General features: G+C 39.1%; 1 protein-coding gene across 7 annotated transcripts in view; it reads right to left on the minus strand.

Moving 5' to 3' along the window:
- Positions 1-410: 410 nt before the first annotated feature.
- The window catches only part of LOC102079249 (LINE-1 retrotransposable element ORF2 protein), a 34,362-nt gene continuing 14,887 nt past the window's right edge, over positions 411-19,885 (minus strand). The window contains exons 4-20 of one of the 7 annotated variants that reach the window (XM_025904102.1): positions 12,627-12,752; positions 9,668-9,823; positions 9,328-9,415; positions 9,043-9,227; positions 8,912-8,949; positions 8,752-8,803; positions 6,575-8,651; positions 5,112-5,189; positions 4,424-4,561; positions 3,937-4,030; positions 3,626-3,751; positions 2,742-2,897; positions 2,402-2,489; positions 2,117-2,301; positions 1,989-2,014; positions 1,846-1,894; positions 837-1,770 (exon numbers count right to left, since the gene is read on the minus strand). In XM_025904102.1, the coding sequence (XP_025759887.1) occupies positions 8,647-8,651; positions 8,752-8,803; positions 8,912-8,949; positions 9,043-9,227; positions 9,328-9,415; positions 9,668-9,823; positions 12,627-12,752 (650 nt within the window). In that variant the 3' untranslated portion in view covers positions 837-1,770; positions 1,846-1,894; positions 1,989-2,014; ... (6 more) ...; positions 5,112-5,189; positions 6,575-8,646. Of the gene's footprint in view, positions 1,771-1,845; positions 2,015-2,116; positions 2,302-2,401; positions 2,490-2,741; positions 2,898-3,625; positions 3,752-3,936; positions 4,031-4,423; positions 4,562-5,111; positions 5,190-6,574; positions 8,652-8,751; positions 8,804-8,911; positions 8,950-9,042; positions 9,228-9,327; positions 9,416-9,667; positions 9,824-12,626; positions 12,753-12,936; positions 13,031-14,585; positions 14,724-14,979; positions 15,058-18,106; positions 19,883-19,885 lie in introns of those variants that run through there. The other 6 variants (XM_025904101.1, XM_019353042.2, XM_019353041.2 and 3 more) reach the window with 6 other exon arrangements.

Below are 19,885 nucleotides of genomic sequence, written 5' to 3' on the forward strand. Positions count from 1 at the left end.
ACCCCCTTTTGCCGTCAGAATTGCTTTAATCCTTGGCATTACAACAAAGGGCATTTTAGATAACATCACACAGCTGCACAGGATGTGATGTGAATGTCCTGTTCCACCACATACCAAAGATGCTCAATTTGAGTGAACTCTGGTGACTCCACATGCCATTTGAGTTACAGTGAACTTGTTTCATGTTCAAGAAGCCACTTTGAGATGATCTGAGCTTTGTGACATGGACAACAACAGCAAGTAAGACGGTGTAAGATAAGGATGGTAAGCAACAATACTCAGGTAGACTGTGGCATTTAAATGATCCTCAGTTTGAATTTCAGCAGGTCGTCTTGACCATGTCTAAATGAACTGAGTCGCTGTCATGTGACTGAAATGAAGAGGCCAACAAAGTGGCAGACGAGCAGATATTTTCATTATTAATTTTCCAGTTTTAATAATAATTTACAGGTGTGCTAGCATCAGCAACAGTATATGTCACAGTCAGTGGATAGACACAAAGTTTTCCTAATTGCTGTATAAGGTCACATAATCTGTGAGATGACAAAACAAACACTGGAGTCTGCAGGACTAGTTGGACCGTGACTTTATACCATGAAAACTTGCCCCACTGGAGGTAAAATCAGTCAGGCACACACCATTTAAGTGGATAAAAACGACTGAGTGGGCTCAGTGTCTCTTAAAAGTCAAGCCTAATGCAGTCTTAAATATGCATTCCTTACAATGGCCAGCAGGGGGATACTTTGGTTGCACAATGAAATCAAATTGTACAGAAATCTTTGGGAAAATGACCTTACTGCTCACTTATATGACCTCAGTAATCAATTTCAAAATTTGATCATGGTTTCATTGCATTAAATAAATATTTAATATTTGTGGTTAACCACGTTGGATACTGTAGAGACAAACATAAACCGAGTCTTCTTTTTCGTCAGCCTTTTGTTTCCCTCTTCACAACTTTTTGGAGATGTGCTGGTATAAAATTCAAAATGAGCTAGTATTTTTCACTAAATGATAAACACCTCAGTTTAAGCTCTTGATACATTTTCTGCATTTTACTGTGAATAAAATTTGGGTTTATAAGATGTGAAAATCATTGCATTCTTTATTTTTAAATGCACATTTTACACAGTGTCCCGACTTTGTTGAAACTGAGGTTACACATCTGGGGTGAAAATCTCCATAAAAAACAAACAAAAATAAAACATGTACTTTCACTTGAAAGAGCAACATGTTAACTTATCCAGCATTCCATTAAAAACCATGTTTAGATAAAAAATCCAAAAAATCAAATCAAATTTTTCTGATGTAGAAAGACCCGCCGGGACTTTGAGACCTTATATACTTTATTATGACATATTATTATAATATATATTAATAATATACTACATAAATTATTGTGACATACAATTTCAAATGAATCATGAGTTAGCATCATCATTATATTTTTTCAAGTTCAAATCTTTTTAATAAAATTCTTTTTTTAAAAGAAATTCTTTAGAAAAACACTGGAAAGATTTAGAAGATACTCCAGACTATTCACATGATACCAGCCATTTGTTTATCATGATGCAGTAAAGATTATGAATCTTCGATTCTAGTAGTTTGTCTTCAGATAACGTCCAGTTCCCAGGTAATAGTCCGGACAGGAGTGATTCACGAAAGTTTGTAGTTTTCTGTTCACTGGAAACACGATGTCCCAGCATCCAGCTGGAGTTACAGCAGGTCTGCAGGTGAACTTTCTTCTGTTGACCTTTAAATCGTTTCACTCTGAGGAGAGAAAAACGATTAAATCTCTCGTACGTTTACAAAGATGTCACAATCTCCACAGTCTCAGTCTCTTACCTGGTGTTTGTGGCTAAGTGTTCAGCGATTTTCTTTCTCCTTCGTCATTCTTAGTTTTAAAAAAAGAAAAAAAAAATAATTACATTGAAAAATCAACTGTTGTTACCTGTTACCATCCAAACTCCAGTGACGCTCAAACATACCTTCTGCTGGTTGGCTGGGGGCACTCCTGTATTTAAATGTTTACAAAAACAAACCCCCCAAATAGTGTGAAAATACTATCATGCAACCAAATGAGTATACCATTCTCATTGTTCTCTGTTATTCTCACCTCTGTTTGAACACACATTCTTTTTTTCGACATACCAAACTATAACTATAACTATGGCAATAACTAAAATCGGCAACAAGCAGCCAATGATGATTGGGACCACATTATCCTGATCTTGTTCTTCACACTGAGCATCAGTTGTAGCATTTCCTGGTCTTATCAGCTTGAGGTTTAGTGATTCACATCTGGAAGGACACAGAGACACTTTACAGGAAAATGTACAGATGTGCCACACTCACTGCTGCTGGAGGAAATCAGACGTGTCTGCTGTGAAGCTTCACTTACACTCTGTGTGGCCAACAAAACTTTAAAGTTCCATCTGAAAATGTCCCATTGCTGCAGTCAGAGCACTCAGTGTCTCTGAAGGCTGTTCCTGCACAAACATGATGTTTACACCGTTTTCAGCATGTACATCATGAAGGATCAGTGAGTGACTGTGACATCAGAGTAATTACACGTGTCAGGTGACTCCACCTTTAATTCTGATTTAAAATTGTTTAAAAATACAAATATGATCCTTCTAAGCTTTACTATAAAGTTAATAACACCTCATTCAGAAACCACTGCAAGTAACAAACAGATTATTTCATCCAGGTTATTTACACTACAAGCATAAGAAACCAACCTGTTTGCTTGATGTATTCTCCTGGTTGACATTGCCTGTGTTTGTGTGCTGCCACGCAGCTACCAGCTGCAAGGTCAACACAGTAGAATCCATCCTCTGGTTTACAAACTGTATCCAATGTTGATGTGCATGTCCTGTTCTCCTTCAGACCAAAACCTGTGAGCATGTAGAGAGGACACATGTTAGAGAGACAAGGCCGAGATGGTTTTTACACGTGCAGAGGAGGGATAGGGAATATACATTGGACATAGGATGTTGAAGATGGATGTGTCAGGTAGGAGGAGGAAAAGAAGAGCATAGACAAGATTCATGGATGTGGTGAAGAAAGAGATGGAGAGACTGGTGTGAGAGAAGAGGATGCTAGGGATTGGTGAAGAATGAGCCAGAGGGGTCACTGCTGTAGTGACATTATGATGTCATTCATCAAAAGTTACTTAAAATTATTTTGATTGTTTTACTAAAATTTTGTAATAATTGGCAGATTGAATGATTTGACATCTTAATTAAAATAATACATTTATAGAAAACATCAATGAAATGGATGTTTCATTTTATTTAGATGGAAATCTAAAGGTTAAGTGGAGGCAACATCATATGCAGAGCGTGAGAGCTGATCATGAGCTCATGTGGAATATCTTGAGGCATAATTAGTTAATCAGTTAATGTGTTAAACATGTCACCAGTTTGACGACACGCTTAACACATTCATTTACATGCAGTCATACATGTTTTAAATCAATGTCAAATCAAAGCCCTCGTCAAAGAGACGCTCTGCAGATTCACAATAGGAACTTTTTACCATCTTTAACTGTCTTAATTCTTACATCACATTAACAGCAGAACATGCAGTAACAGCTTCCCTAGTTTCATAAATAAAAACCTACTTAGGTCACAGATTGTGCAGTGAGTGCATTGTTTGAGTCCACTGGGCTGATCCATGTGGGTTCCATCCTCGCAGGCCACACAGGAAGTGTTTGCAGTCTTTGTGCAATCTGTCTTGACTCGATTTCCTGTTAAAATAAAAAACGGCAGACTATTTTCAATACATATCACTGTTACTCATCTAAACTGTGAAACCTTTAGAGATATAAAGGTGTGAAGTTGAGCTTTCACATATAGAGAGACAGTAAAGAGCAGGACTCCCATGTTTAATAACCAAAGTGAAATCAGCCTCTAATGTTCAGCTGGATCTTACCTGCAGGACACTTTGGACAGCATAGGTCTTGTGCTTGATACATTGTTGAAGGACACAAGACAGTGAGGACACTGAAGACTTTCATCATGATTATCTGAAAACAAAGAAAAAGGAATACATTTAAAAGTAGAACCACGCTTCAAACTGAGAACTAACAGAGAGCAGCAGGAGGTGGAAAAGAAGAAAGATATGAAATAAAATGCACAACAGCCTGAAAATGAGAGCTGATGAGTGAAGAAGGAAGATGGAAGATAAAGTGACGATTATGATATCAATTTAAAGGAAAAGTAGACAGTATGGGAAGTTATATCATGTAATTCATGATACAAGGTGAATTACATGATATAATGTAATTCACACACATGCAGAAGTGATTCAGAAAATACTGAGGGGGTTAAATAGTTACAAAAAAGGAAAAGAATTAAGTATGAATTAGTTACATTTAGAAAAATAAGCTTTTTGTAAGTTTGTATGAAAAATACTTTACCAGCAACACTGCAGCTGTCAAAGAATTTCTTCCTGAAGTCATTTTATACGGCAGAATGAAGACTTTCCTGAACTGAAGACTGTCTCACTGAGATTTGCAATGCGATGAGCTGTATGATCTAAAACAGCAGGAGAACATCTGAAAAAAATATGTAAGTGAGCAGCAGGAAACCTGGTTCATGTGAATAATAAAACCTTACGGTACAGGTTAAAAAGTAGTATCTTCTTGTTTGTTTATCATAATTAACCTCCTAAGACCTGAACTCTTTCATGGCATGCATTTTTAATTTCTCTTGCTATTTGGGCTGAATGGGACCTGATGGATGTAAAAACAAAGAATGATCTTTTTACCTGATTTTGCCCTACAAGGGCCTCATATGCACATATGAGGACATTTGTTTTTAATTTTGATAGAACAATGGCAGCATAATGTCCTCGTAAGTGGATATCAGGCCCTTGTAGAGCAACATTTAGTATTGTGGTCTAGACAACCCAAAATGTGATGTCCACATATGTGGATGCCAGGTCCTAAGAGGTTAGAGAAAAAAAATATTTAAAGGAACAACATATTGGGGTGAGTGAGTATAAAGTAAAGTTGTAGCATAAAGAACAAGAGGACATAAAATAAAATTGTTGTTTCTGGTTCCCTGGTCCGTATTACAGGAAGGGGGTTTATGGCAGGAACCTACCTGCAGATGTTCTTTGACAAAGTCTTCACTTCCTGTTGCACCTGCAGCTTGTTTAAGGTGAGCTCTTTTGTGTACAGCCTGTAAGAACAGAGACAGTGAAGACCGGATATTGTGGATTCACTACAAAATCTATAGGATACATCTTTCCAACACTGATAGGCAGCTGTCAGGTTGTCAGCAAGTTCCTGTGCATGAAAACATTTGCCATAAGCATTCAACTTTCTTGGTCCATGAGATTAAAGTGAGGGCTCAGCTCTTTATTTGCCTGATGATGGAATGCTTTCACTCATTACATACAGATGTGCTTGAATCAGCTCACTTAATTGAACTAATTTTAATCAACTCTTAAGGAAGTCAAAACTCAGAGTTTCAGAACAGGGCCCTGTGGTTTGACTCATATAATATGCAGAGACCACTGAAGAACTACACTTTTATGGAAAATTGTTCAATGGAATGATCTTGACTTTATTACAGCTAGCATATTAAAGTCGCCGCCCTCTTTCAGCTGCTCCCTTTCCAGTCCCTTGCATCCTCCTCTGACACACCAACCCTCCGCATGTCCTCCTGCTACATCCATGAATCTTCTCTGAGGTCTGCCTCTTCTCCTCCTCCCTGGCAGCTTTATATTCAACATCCTTTGTTTAGTACATCTAGTGTGTCTCCTTTGCACATATCCTCAGCTCTCTAACTTTGTCTTTCAAAGCAGACCCTCTGATGTACTCTTTTCTCCCTCCTAATAACAATATTAGCATCTTCAACTCTCCAGCTCAGTCTCCTGTCGTTTTGTCAGTACCACCATCTCCAAACCATACATTATAGCAGGTCTCACTACCACCTTGTATACCTTCCTTATCACTCTCACTCTCAATAGCACCCATGGGACGAATTAAGTTAGCTGAATCTGAATCTTTTGCTATTATCCTTCTGTCACAAATCACCCCTAACACTCATCTCCAACCTGCCTGCACCGGTTTCATCACCTTTCTTGTGCACTGTACATTGCTTTGGATATTTGACTCCAGGTAATTAAACTCATCTACCTTCACTATCTCTATGCTCACTTTCCCACCTTCCTCACCTGTCATGCTCACACATATTCTGTCTCCAGAGAATACCTCCACCTCTTCACCTTCTCCCTACTCCCCATCATATACTTTCTCTAGATCCACGAAGACACAGTGTAAATAACTTTCCTTTGGTCATCAATACCAGACTATTAAATCTAATAATTATATCCGACAAAGTTTTTGCAGGGATCAGTTTGATTTAGATAAAAGTCTGTATTGTTTCTTGTTACAGAGCATTGCTTGAACAGAGCTTTAGTTACTGTTTTATTCACCGTTCACTTTCTACGGACCTGCTTTCTCCACTAAGGTCTGCAGCCGCATTACAAACAACCGAATAGCTGCTTCGTTTAACACCCTGTAATCAAACATTCTGTAGAAGCGATCTAAGGAACTTACCGTCAGCGGTATAAGACGAAGTTTGCAGAGTCTCCGTCACAGCGCACCGTAGGCTGAATAGTTCAAGACGTACTGGAAAGTAAACATTTGCCGTTTCCTGAAAATTAAGCGCTCAAAAACAACGGCTCAGCTTATGGGAGAAAGCGAAAGTGCGCAGAACATACAGAACAGAACAAATGCGCAGTCCGTCATCATCATCATATGGGCGGTTTCTTATGGAGAAGCAGTGGGTGGGTAATAGAGCCAGAGGCAAGGTACACCTTGGACAAGCTGCTTGTTTCATGACAAAAACAACTATTTACACTCACATTCACATCTATGGGCAATTAAAAATTACCAGTTAACCTAACCCTACTAACTGAATGATAGTGGGAGGAAGTGGGAGTACCTGGAGACAGCCCACGCAAACACTGGCCCCGGCCACGTGGTGTATTTAAATCCTAGACATTCTTATTGTGAAGCAACGGTGATAAATAATTGTTTTTGTTAATTAATATGAGAATTAATTAATAAATTAAATGTATAAATAATCAAACATCAATTCATTTCATTTGAACCATTTAATCAATTATTTCTTTAGGTCCAAATTCAATTGATTAATGCCACATTTGATTGAATGTTTAAGCATATGTTTATTTAATTCATTTTGGGACTCGTGGACCTCCATATTTTCTTAGTACAGTGTTCTTTCAGTTTTATATGACCTCTGTGAGGTAAAGGTGGCTGTCATACACTATGATGAGCTGGAGCAGACTCATTCTGAGAGTCTTAATGAACTTTAAATTAGCTTTAACTCTTTAAAATCTCTTCACAGAGCAAACAGATGCTTTTCTCATGTATATTGGTACTCTTAGAAATGAAAATATTTAGTATAGATGAAGAAAAACAGAAGTCTGTCGGGTTAAGCAATTCTGAACTCTTGTCTTTCAGTTTCACTTTGTTTTACACACACACACACACACACACACACACACACACACAAACAGTGTATTGCTGATGCTCATTTCAGCCCTTTCAAACTTTACTGTTCATTTCTGAACAGTGATCAGCCCATAATGGAAAGCTTGTGTGCCTAACAGTAATGCCATGAAGTACAGAAACATTACACCCACTGATGTCAGTTTTTAATTTAATAACAAGTTCCTTAAACTGATGTGACTTTATCTGTATGGTTAATGAAATGAAACAGCTTTGTGCTCCAAAATAAGAGGAAATAAACTGTATAATATAAAAATGAACCTTTATTGCGCAGAATTACATAAATAACATATTAAAAAAGTATTTTCTTCAGCTTCTTTAGATTGTGGTATCATGTTTTGCTGTCACTCAAAAAGCTCAGTCACAGCAGCATCACACCAAAACAGTGCACATGAATTCAAATGTATGTGATGATGTAAAGCTCCTGTTACTAATGGACTATATCACCTACATCTGATTTTAGCTCTTACCTGAGAAAACTATCCATTTTCTATCATCCACACTGAAATATACTTCAACCTAATAAAATATCATTTATTTGCCTTTTTTTGGGGTATGTTTTTGGTATGATACTTGAGTATGTTTTACTGTTCTGCTTTCACACGACTGAACAGACTGCGGGGGACTAGAAGCTTTCCTAGCTGACAAGTATAAATGCAGCTTTTTCCCATTTACATCTGCTTTATACAGTACTGTTATTCCTCTACATTACACCGTCCATTATCAGAGAGGCCTCAGTTTCTATAGATGTTAGGCACCATGTGTGATGTGGTGGTTAGTAATACTTGGGCACCAAAGGGGACGGTTCAGTCTCCATTCATGTTCACTTTGTACACCTCAGATTTCCAGTGCAACAGTGAATCATGCCATCTGCAGAAGTTCTCTGATATCACTATAGTGATTGGGCGGGTTAAGGGTGAGCAGGAGTCGGAGTATAGGGAGCTGTCGGGGAACTTTGTGGAGTGGTCGGGTAAAAATCACCTCCTTCTTAATGTCAGCAAGACAAAAAGAGATGGTGGTTGACTACTGGAGGAAAAAACTGCGACTAGGTGCATCAAGCAGGTGGGGTCTCTTCTGTTAATCTTCATATAGTTTCACACTGAGGAGAGAAAGATATTCAGTTAAATAGCAAACCTCTTGTACGTTTGCAGAGACATCAGGCAGTGAAGGTTTGAGTGGATAACTCATGGCCGTCTTACCTGGTGTCTCATTCAGTGTTTTCAGTTCTATTCCTGTTTCTTTTTCTTCATTCTTAGTAAAAAACAAAAAAAAACAAAAAGAAGAAGAAGACATAATTACTTGGATAAATCAGGTGTCGCCATCCGTTACAGTCCACACTCCTGTGATATTCAAACATACCTTCCTCAAGTTGATTAGGTGTACAATTATTTTTTCACCTTTGCAAAAAGAAAAACATTTTAAAAATTAGTGTAAAAATATTATTTTCTATCTAAATTGTGATAACAATTTTATTGTTCTGTTATTCTCACCTCGTTTTAGACATCCAATCTTCTTTCTAAAGAGACACAAAGCTACAAGTATCACAATTAATAAAATCAGTAACAAGCAGCCAGTGATGATCCAAGAAAGAACCACATTCTCATCTTGTTCGTCACACTGAGCATCAGTTGTAGCATTTCCTGGTCTTATCAGCTTAAGGTTTAGTGACTCACATCTGGAAGGACAGAGAGACACTTTACAGGAAAATGTACAGATGTGCCACACTCACTGCTGCTGGAAGAAATCAGACATGTCTGCTGTAAAGCTTCACTTACGGTCTGTGTGGCCGACAAAACTTTAAAGTTCCATCTGAAAATGTCCCCTTGCTGCACACAGAGCACTCAGTGTCTCTGAAGGCTGTTCCTGCACAAACATGACGTTTACACCGTTTTCAGCATGTTCATCATGAAGGATCAGTGAGTGACTGTGACATCAGAGTAATTACACGTGTCAGGTGACTCCACCTTTGATTCTGATTTAAAATTGTTTAAAAATACAAATATGATCCTTCTAAGCTTTACTATAAAGTTAATAACACCTCATTCAGAAACCACTGCAAGTAACAAACAGATTATTTCATCCAGGTTATTTACACTACAAGCATAAGAAACCAACCTGTTTGCCTGATGTATTCTCCTGGTTGACATTGCCTGTGTTTGTGTGCTGCCACGCAGCTACCAGCTGCAAGGTCAACACAGTAGAATCCATCCTGTGGTTCACAAACTGTATCCAATGTTGATGTGCATGTCCTGTTCTCCTTCAGACCAAAACCTGTGAGCATGTAGAGAGGACACATGTTAGAGAGACAAGGCCGAGATGGTTTCTACACGTGCAGAGGAGGGATAGGGAATATACACTGGACATAGGATGTTGAAGATGGAGGTGTCAGGTAGGAGGAGGAAAAGAAGAGCATAGACAAGATTCATGGATGTGGTGAAGAAAGAGATGGAGAGACTGGTGTGAGAGAAGAGGATGCTAGGGATTGGTGAAGAATGAGCCAGAGGGGTCACTGCTGTAGTGACATTATGATGTCATTCATCAAAAGTTACTTAAAATTATTTTGATTGATTTACTAAAATTTTGTAATAATTGACAGATTGAATGATTTGACATGTTAATTAAAATAATACATTTATAGAAACAGTGAAATGGGTGCTTCATTTTATTTAGATGGAAATCCAAAAGTTAAGTGGAGGAAACATCATATCACAGAGCGTGAGAGCTGATCATGAGCTCATGTGGAATATCTTGAGGCATAATTAGTTAATCAGTTAATGCATTAAATATGTCTGTCACGGTTCTGGGTCAGTGTTGACCCAGCATTTTGAGTTTCTTACATTTTGGTTTAATTTTGTATTATGGATTGTTTTCTTATTCTCTTGTAGTGCTTGTGGTGGTGATGATTATTATTATTAGAGTTTCTTGTTTCTGTTTATCCGTGCTTAAGGATTTGTGGTTTCATGTATTGTTTGAGTTCCATGTGTTTTCTGTCTCTCAGTGTCAAGTCTGCGTGCTTGTTCAGTAATTCATGTTTCCTGTTTTATTGTGAAAGTCTTTGTCTTATGTTAGTGTGTGCAGCTTGGTTCCCCTGTCTCGTTAGCCCTGATCTCTCCCAGCTGTCTCCCTTCTGTTGCCCATTCCCTCATTACTACCCTGTGTATTTAAGCCCTGTGCTTTCCTGAACCCAGTGTCGTGTCGTACCATCAGATTATGCCTGTGTGTTTTTGTGTTCGGTATTTTCATGTCAGTACCATTGCTCAGTTTATGTTTTGTTTTCTGCCATTAAATAAAGCTGAGGTTTTTGAGTTTCAAGTTAGTGTCTGAGTCCTGCATTTGGATTCACCTCTTCATCCGCCTGCACACAGAGCCCTGACAGAACGACGCGACCAGTATGGATCCAGCAGATTCACGCTTCGCCTCTGAGGGAGAGAATCTCGCGCACCTTTGGGATTACTGTTGGAGGGTAGTCCACGCCGCGAGCCTCTACCAGAGGCAGCTAGAGGTAGTATTTTTTGATAATTTTTTGTCGTCCACTGCCTCCACTGTCAGTTTTCTAAATATAAATGGACTCAAACAAATAATAACAGCTCTAAGAGCGAGGCTAAGTTTTGAACTGTTTGGCATGGGCGGCCCAGGGAAAGAGGATTCAGTTGTTCTCCTGGAGGCCCTTGGCACTTGGTGATCTCGACAGCAGCATTTTTTTGCCAAGGTTTATCGCCAAATCGTTTGATCCATCCTTGAAGAAGAAATGCAACCCTCGCCATCATCACCCAACCACACTTCCATTCTCTCCTGTAGTACGGACTGGTGCAGTTTTCATTTCCACACCTTCAGCTCAGTTAGCTGCTCAGCAGCCGCCTGTAGCCCAGTGTCCAGTGTTCCCTGCTCAGCAGCCGCCTGTAGCCCAGTGTCCAGTGTTCCCTGCTCAGCAGCCGCCTGTAGCCCAGTCACCTACTCCACCACCGCTTTCATCTCAAATTCAGTCACCCGTAGCTCAGTCTCCACCCCTGCTACCCATAGCTCAGGCTCTACCACAATCAGACATTCTCCAAACCTTGTTACAGTCCATAGCTCAGTCAGTAGCACAGTTAGCAGAGGAATCATTAGCTTTGTCATCTGCTCAATCAGCCACTCATCTTCACCCTCAGCCAGGGGTCCCTATTGCCTCTGGTCCTGCATCTGGTCCTGCATCTGCTCCAGCTGGAGGGCCCGAGGAGCCCGTCCAGCACCACGCTTCGTTAGCTGAGGGTCCTGGAGGACCCAGCCAGCACATCCTCACATCTGCTGACGGTTCTGGGAAGACCGTTCAGCCACTACCTGTTCCACCGCCTGCAGCAGCCTCCACATCGCCGCCTGCAGCAGCCTCTGTCTTCGTCTTCGCCGCCGCCTGGCCCAGCCTCTGTGTCTTCGCCTTCGTCTGGTCCTGCGGTTGCCACACCATCATCGGTTCCAGCTCATCCTGTAACACCTCGCCTCTGCCGGCCGTTTTCCGGGCCTCTAAGTTGGCATTATGGCCGTCGAGGACAGCCTCCGGAAAGAGTTTGTCGCCGCCGCTGGCATCGTGGCTGACCTCCGGACCTGCTCAGTGGCCGCCACTGCCTTCCAAGTGGTCGGCCTCCTGATTGGTTTTGCCTGCGCTGCCGCTGTTGCCGTGTGCACGGTCGGCCTCCAGAACTGTTTGCCCGTCGCCGCCGTTGCCGTGTGCACGGTCGGCCCCCTGAACTTTTCTTGGACTCTTGTTGAGCTCTAGTTTCGTTTTGTTTTTGATGTGTTTTCCTGCGTTTTTGGACTCTTGTGCTCCTTGTTTTTTGTTTGGTTTCTGAGTCCTGCATTTGGATCCACCTCTTCATCCGCCTGCACACAGAGCCCTGACAATGTCGCCAGTTTGACGACATTCATTTACATGCAGTCATACATGTTTTAAATCAATGTCAAATCAAAGCCCTCGTCAAAGAGACGCCCTGCAGATTCACAATAGGAACTTTTTACCATCTTTAACTGTCTTAATTCTTACATCACATTAACAGCAAAACATGCAGTAACAGCTTCCCTAGTTTCATAAATAAAAACCTACTTAGGTCACAGATTGTGCAGTGAATGCACTGTTTGCGTCCACTGGGCTGATCCATGTGGGTTCCACCCTTGCAGGCCACACAGGAAGTGTTTGCAGTCTCTGTGCAATCTGTCTTGACTCGATTTCCTGTTAAAATAAAAAACGGCAGACTATTTTCAATGCATATCGTTTTTACTCATGTAAACTGTGAAATCTTTAGAGTTATAAAGGTGTGAAGTTGAACTTTTACATATAGAGAGACAGTAAAGAGCAGGACTTCATATTTATTAACCAAAGTGAAATCGGCCTCTAACGTTCAGCTGGATCTTACCTGCAGGACACTTTGGACAGCATAGGTTTTGTGCTTGATACATTGTTGAAGGACACGAGAGAGTGAGGACACTCAAGACTTTCATCATGATTAACTGAAAACAAAGAAAAAGGAATACATTTAAAAGTAGAACCACGCTTCAAACTGAGAACTAACAGAGAGCAGCAGGAGGTGGAAAGAAGAAAGATATGAAATGAAATGCACAACAACCTGAGAATGAGAGCTGATGTATGGGCAGAAATCTGTGCCATCAGAAACTGAATTTGAATAAGTTGAATTTGAATTGCTCGGATTGAATCTGAATTGTAACTTGAATAAATGCTTTTAAAAACTGAATATTAATTAGCCTAATTTGAAGTTCAATTTATTGGTTTGAAAATGATCATCATTAAATTGAAATTGAATTTTATATTTTGAAAATGAATTCATTTGCTTTGAAACCGTATTTTATCCTTTAAAAATTTAGCTATCGAATAATTTCTGATTCACTTCTCACCATTCAATTTCAGTTCCAAAATTCAGTTTTTTGGGACTTACATCCGGTTCCGGTTCAAAAGTAATGAGCGCAGATTAATAGAACTACGTTTTACTAGCAGACCGAAAGTGTCACTGACAGGAAACTACAGCATCTTGAGCTGAATTAAGACTTCAGAAGTCATTCGTCATGTCGAATGACCAGCGGATAAACTCTCAGGTTGGTAATAAATGTATTTCATGTATAAGAACAAGCGTCATGTTAACAAATGATAGCCGTACAGTAACTTTTATACTTATTGTAGCTGTTAGCTAAAAACGCTAATTTAGCGTAGTTTGCCCTGGATTTAGCTTTGACAAACAAATATGATCGACTGTTTCTAGTAGAATTCCAAAGTTGTCATCTTGTACCTGTCAGAGCCCTGTATGCTTGCAGAGACCCCTACAGTAGGGAAACATGCAAAACAGTGTCCAAACCTTTGTATTTGAGCTTTATTTATGTCTTACACAGCATCCCAACTCTTTGATTAACTTAACTTTAGCTAAAGTGAATAGTTAATTTATTAGTGGAGCATTACTGGATCACCTCTGTTTGAAGTGATATGATATGGGACTATCACTATCAAACTACGCTAAATTAGCGGATGTAAGTCCCAAAAAACTGAATTTTGGAACTGAAATTGAAGTGAATCTGAAATTATTCGAGAGCTAAATTTGTAAAGGATAAAATACGGTTTCAAAGCAAATGAATTCATTTTCAAAATATACAATTCAATTTAATGATGATCATTTTCAAACCAATAAATTGAACTTCAGATTAGGCTAATTCATATTCAGTTTTTAAAAGCATTTATTCAAGTTACAATTCAGATTCAATCCGAGCAATTCAAATTCAAATTTAACTTATTCAAATTCAGTTTCTGATGGCACAGATTTCTGCCCATACTGATGATTGAAGAAGGAAGACAGTGAGCATTATGATATCAATTTAAAGGAAAAGTAGACAGTATGGGAAATTATATCATGTAATTCACAAGGTGAATTACACACATGCAGTAGTGATTTAGAAAATACTGAGTGGGTTAAATAGTTGCAGAGAAGGAAAAAAATAAGTATGAATTAGTTACATTAAAAAAAAAGAAGCTTTTTGTAAGTTTGTATGATAAATATTTTACCAGCAACACTGCAGCTGTCAAAGAATTTCCTCCTGAAGTCATTTTATACGGCAGAATGAAGACTTTCCTGAACTGAAGACTGTCTCACTGAGATTTGCAAGGAGATGAGCTGTATGATCTAAAACAGCAGGAGAACATCTGAAAAAAAATATGTAAGTGAGCAGGAGGAAACCTGGTTCATGTGGATATTAAAACCTTATGGTACAGGTTAAAAAGTAGTATCTTCTTGTTTGTTTATCATAATTAAAGAAAAAAAAATATTTAAAGGAACAACGTATTAGGGTGAGTGAGCATAAAGTAAAGTTGTAGCATAAAGAACAAGAGGACATAAAATAAAATTGTTTCTGGTTCCCTGGTCCGTATTACAGGAAGCGGGTTTATGGCAGGAACCTACCTGCAGATGTTCTTTGACAAAGTCTTCACTTCCTGTTGCACCTGCAGCTTGTTTAAGGTGAGCTCTTTTGTGTACAGCCTGTAAGAACAGAGACAGTGACGACCGCATATTGTGGATTCACTACAAAATCTATAGGATACATCTTTCCAACACTGATAGGCAGCTGTCAGGTTGTCAGCAAGTTCCTGTGCATGAAAACATTTACCATAAGCATTCAACTGATTTTAATCAACTCTTAAGGAAGTCAAAACTCAGAGTCATCTCAGATTTCTTCATTTCAGAACAGGGCCCTGTTGTTTGACTCATATAATATGCAGAGACCACTAAAGAACTACACTTTTATGGAAAATTGTTCAAAGGAATGATCTTGACTTTATTACAGCTAGCATATTAAAGTCACCGCCTTCTTTCAGCTGCTCTCTTTCCAGTCTCTTGCATCCTCCTCTGACACACCAACCCTCCGCATGTCCTTCTGCTACATCCATGAATCTTCTCTGAGGTCTGCCTCATCTCCTCCTCCCTGGCAGCTTTATATTCAACATCCTTTGTTTAGTACATCTAGTGTGTCTCCTTTGCACATATCCTCAGCTCTGCCTCTCTTTGTCTTTCAAAGCAGACCCGATGTACTCTTTTCTTCCTCCTAATAACAATATTAGAGATGGACCGATCCGATATTACGTATAGGTATTGGTCCGATACTGACCTAAATTACTGGATCGGATATCGGCGAGAAATAAAAAATGTAATCGATTCATTAAATATAAAAAAAAAAAAACACCTCACAAAACTTGCAACACGGCGTAACTCGGCTCATAACCGTAGCACGTAGGAGCAGTGTGCGTCACGTGATAGAGCGGCTGTGTGTATTTGTAGCCTCACTACCAAACCAGCATTTCATCTCCGAGAAAGTTATCCCAGAGAGAAGTAAAGCAAGTGTGTAAGTTCATCTCTGAATGTTTGTAAAGCGTTCCCATGTTAAGCTTAACAACCGATACATGGAGCGACTGCCTCTCTCTCTCCCTCTCCTGCTGCGTGAAACTGATCAATGATCAGCTGATCAGCTTTTCTGTGGCGAGTCCGTCTCTCTTCTTTGTTTTTGGCCCACTTTGCACCAGAAAGAGGAAACCAGCGGCGGAACAACAGCAGCACCTTTAAGCTTGATAAGCTGTTGTTAGAATTTATTTAATATTACTTTCTAGACCAGGATCCTTTTCTACGTAGCTGACGGCTGGTAACTGTGCAGGGGCGGATCTAGCAAAGTTTAGCCAGGGGGGCCGATAGGGCATGAACAGGGAAAAGGGGGGCACAAAGACATACTTTTCTTTCTTATTCTCATTTAAAATATCTAGCTTTTAATAAATAATTATCTGAATCTCACACCCAAAGTTTTAATCGGATGTAAAATGTATAGAAGTCCATTACTGTATATAGTAACTGTTAAGTCTATATACCCTAGTAAGCTATAGTACTTTTCCTTTGGGAAAGTACCATCTGTGCAGTCTGCAATTCTGTTGAAGAAAGATGTTGAATCTATTTAATTATTCTTGAAAAATAATTTATTTCTGTGCATTTTTTTCCACCCTGCATCAAATTAAAGTTGATTACATCGATTAAGCATCATGAGGTGGAGGGTGGGGGGTGGTTCCCTATTTTTTTTTTTGCTGGGAGTTTGCAACCCTATTAGTTAGGTTGCTTAATATTTCTGCTAAGTACTCTTTAAAATACCAGAATAGGGAGGATGGAGTAGGTTTAAGTTTATTAGATTGATCAGTATTGCTGAACTATGAAATATTTTGGGTGCAGTGTATTTTTACATACAGGTATAACAGAATAGCTTTAGTGTTGTTGTTTATTTAAACTTGAGTATGAACTTATACAAAATGCAGCAAGATATTAACCCTTTAAAGCCGGTCGGAGCGGGCACGCTCTGTTTTGCGTAACTATTTTTAAATCCCGGTAGCTCTGCAACCACGTAAGCTAGCGCAATAATTTTTTTTGCATATGAAACCGGAGGAGTTGTACTTACATCTTATGCCATCAGCTTGTCCTAGGTCACGGTTTCCTTCCACATATAGCTTTGCAAAATCTGCATAAAAAGCGCTTGCAGCAACAAAAACATAATATTCCAGAAACACGCTTTGCCGATCCGATCAGCTGTTCATAACACTTCCTAGGTTGGAATAGACGTCAGCGCGAACTTTCACATGTCCGCCATGACCTGCCCGAAACCGGAAGTGACGTCATTTTCGCGGAAATGTAGTCTTTTTACCATCAGGGCCTCATGAGCCTGTACTGGTGTTTTTTAAAAGTTATCTTTGACTTTATGACTTTCTGTGTCGTTTCTGGGATGCTTTGGACTTATTTTGCACTGTTGGAAATAGTTTATTTTGATGCATATGCTGCTTTTTTGCAAATTTGCACTATAATTTTTATTTTCATTTTTCCTGCAGTATATAAAAATTGGTGTATCTCAAAAATAAAACTATGAAGACACTCAAAATAAATTTCCTGTGGTGGGAAACTATTTTGTGCAACTTTTTTGTATTTACAGTTTTGAGGGATAAGCCTCTTAAATTTCTCTAACTAGAAATATATGTTAAAAAAACAAAAACGATTTTCAATTTTTTTGTAGTTTATTGCACTTTTTTGCAATTTATGTAATTACTATGCACTTAATGCATGCATATTATTAAAGTTTGGGCTATAACGGTTGTATTGATGTATAGCAACTTGAAATGCTCCCAAAAATGGCACTACAACATGTAAAAATATAATATAAGCTCTGGCGGACTTGGTTCTATGGTAGGTCTTAAAGGGTTAAAAAAAACAGTTTTATTGATTAAAAAACACACTATATCGGATTCATATCGGTATCAGCAGATATCCAAATTTATGATATCGGTATCGGACATAAAAAAGTGATATCGTGCCATCTCTAAACAATATTAGCATCTTCAACTCTCCAGCTCAGTCTCCTGTCGTTTTTGTCAGTACTCTTTTATTCACCGTTCACTTTCTACGGACCTTTCTCCACTAAGGTCCGCAGCCGCATTAGAAACAACCGAATAGCTGCTTCGTTTAACACCTTGTAACCAAACATTCTGTTGAAGTGATCTAAGGAACTTACCGTCAGCGGTATAAGACGAAGTTTGCAGGGTCTCCGTCACAGCGCACCGTAGGCTGAATAGTTCAAGACTTACTGGAAAGTAAACATCTGCCGTTTCCTGAAAATTAAGCGCTCAAAAACAACGGCTCAGCTTCCGGGAGAAAGCGAAAGTGCGCAGAACATACAGAACAGAAAAAACGCGCAGTCTGTCATGACATCATATGGGCGGTTTCTTATGGAGAGCTACGAGTGTCGAGTCGGGAGCAGTGGGTGGGTAATAGTGCCAGTGGCACGATACACCTTGGACAAGCTGCTTGTTTCATGACTCAAACTACTATTCACACTCACATTCACATCTATGGGCAATTTAAAATTTTGGGTCCAATTTTAATTGATTAACGCCACATTTGATTGAATGTTTAAGGATATGTTCATTTAATTCGTTTTGGGACTCTGGACCTCCATATTTTCCTACTGTACTTTCATTTTTATATGACCTCTGTGGGGTAAAAGTGGCTGTCATACACTATGATGAGTTGGAGCAGACTCATTCTGAGAGTCTTAATGAACTTTAAATGAGCTTTAACTCTTTAAAATCTCTTCACAGAGCAAACAGATGCTTTTCTCATGTATATTGGTACTCTTAGAAATGAAAACATTTAGTATAGATGAAGAAAAACAGAAGTCTGTCGGGTTGGGTAATTCTGAACTCTTGTCTTTCAGTTTCACTTTTTTTGCTTAGTTTAAACATATGTCCAATGGCAGAATACAAACACACACACACACACACACACACACACACACACACACACACACACACACAGTGTATTGCTGATACTCATTTCAGCCCTTTCAAACCTTAATATTCATTTCTGAACAGTGATCAGCCCATAATGGAAAGCTTGTGTGCCTAACAGTAATGCCATGAAGTACAGAAACATTACACCCACTGATGTCAGTTTTTAATGTAATAACAAGTTCCTTAAACTGATGTGACTTTAGCTGTATGGTTAATGAAATGAATCAGCTTTGTGCTCCAAAATAAGAGGAAATAAACTGTATAATATAAAAATGAACCTTTATTGCGCAGAATTACATAAATAAAATATTAAAAAAGTATTTTCTTCAGCTTCTTTAGACTGTGGTATGAGGTTTTGCTGTCACTCAAAAAGCTCAGTCACAGCAGCATCACACTGAAACAGTGCACATGAATTCAAATGTATGTGATGATGTAAAGCTCCTGTTACTAATGCACTATATCACCTACATCTGATTTTAGCTCTTACCTGAGAAAACTATCCATTTTCTATCATCCACACTGAAATATACTTCAACCTAATAAAATATCATTTATTTGCCTTTTTTTGGGGTATGTTTTTGGTATGATACTTGAGTATGTTTTTACTTTCTGCTTTCACAACACTAACCAGACTGAGGGGGACTAGAAGCTTTCCTAGCTGACAAGTATAAATGCAGCTTTTTCCCATTTACATCTGCTTTATACAGTACTGTTATTCCTCTACATTACACCGTCCATTATCAGAGAGGCCTCAGTTTCTATAGATGGGAGGCACCATGTGTGATGTGGTGGTTAGTAATACTTGGGCACCAAAGGGGATGGTCCAGTCTCCATTCATGTTCACTTTGTACACCTCAGATTTCCAGTGCAACAGTGAATCATGCCATCTGCAGAAGTTCTCTGATATCACTATAGTGATTGGGCGGGTTAAGGGTGAGCAGGAGTCGGAGTATAGGGCGCTGTCGGGGAACTTTGTGGAGTGGTCGGGTAAAAATCACCTC

This window comes from Oreochromis niloticus, linkage group LG16 (genome assembly GCF_001858045.2).
Source record: "Oreochromis niloticus isolate F11D_XX linkage group LG16, O_niloticus_UMD_NMBU, whole genome shotgun sequence".
NCBI classification, from domain to species: domain Eukaryota; kingdom Metazoa; phylum Chordata; class Actinopteri; order Cichliformes; family Cichlidae; genus Oreochromis; species Oreochromis niloticus.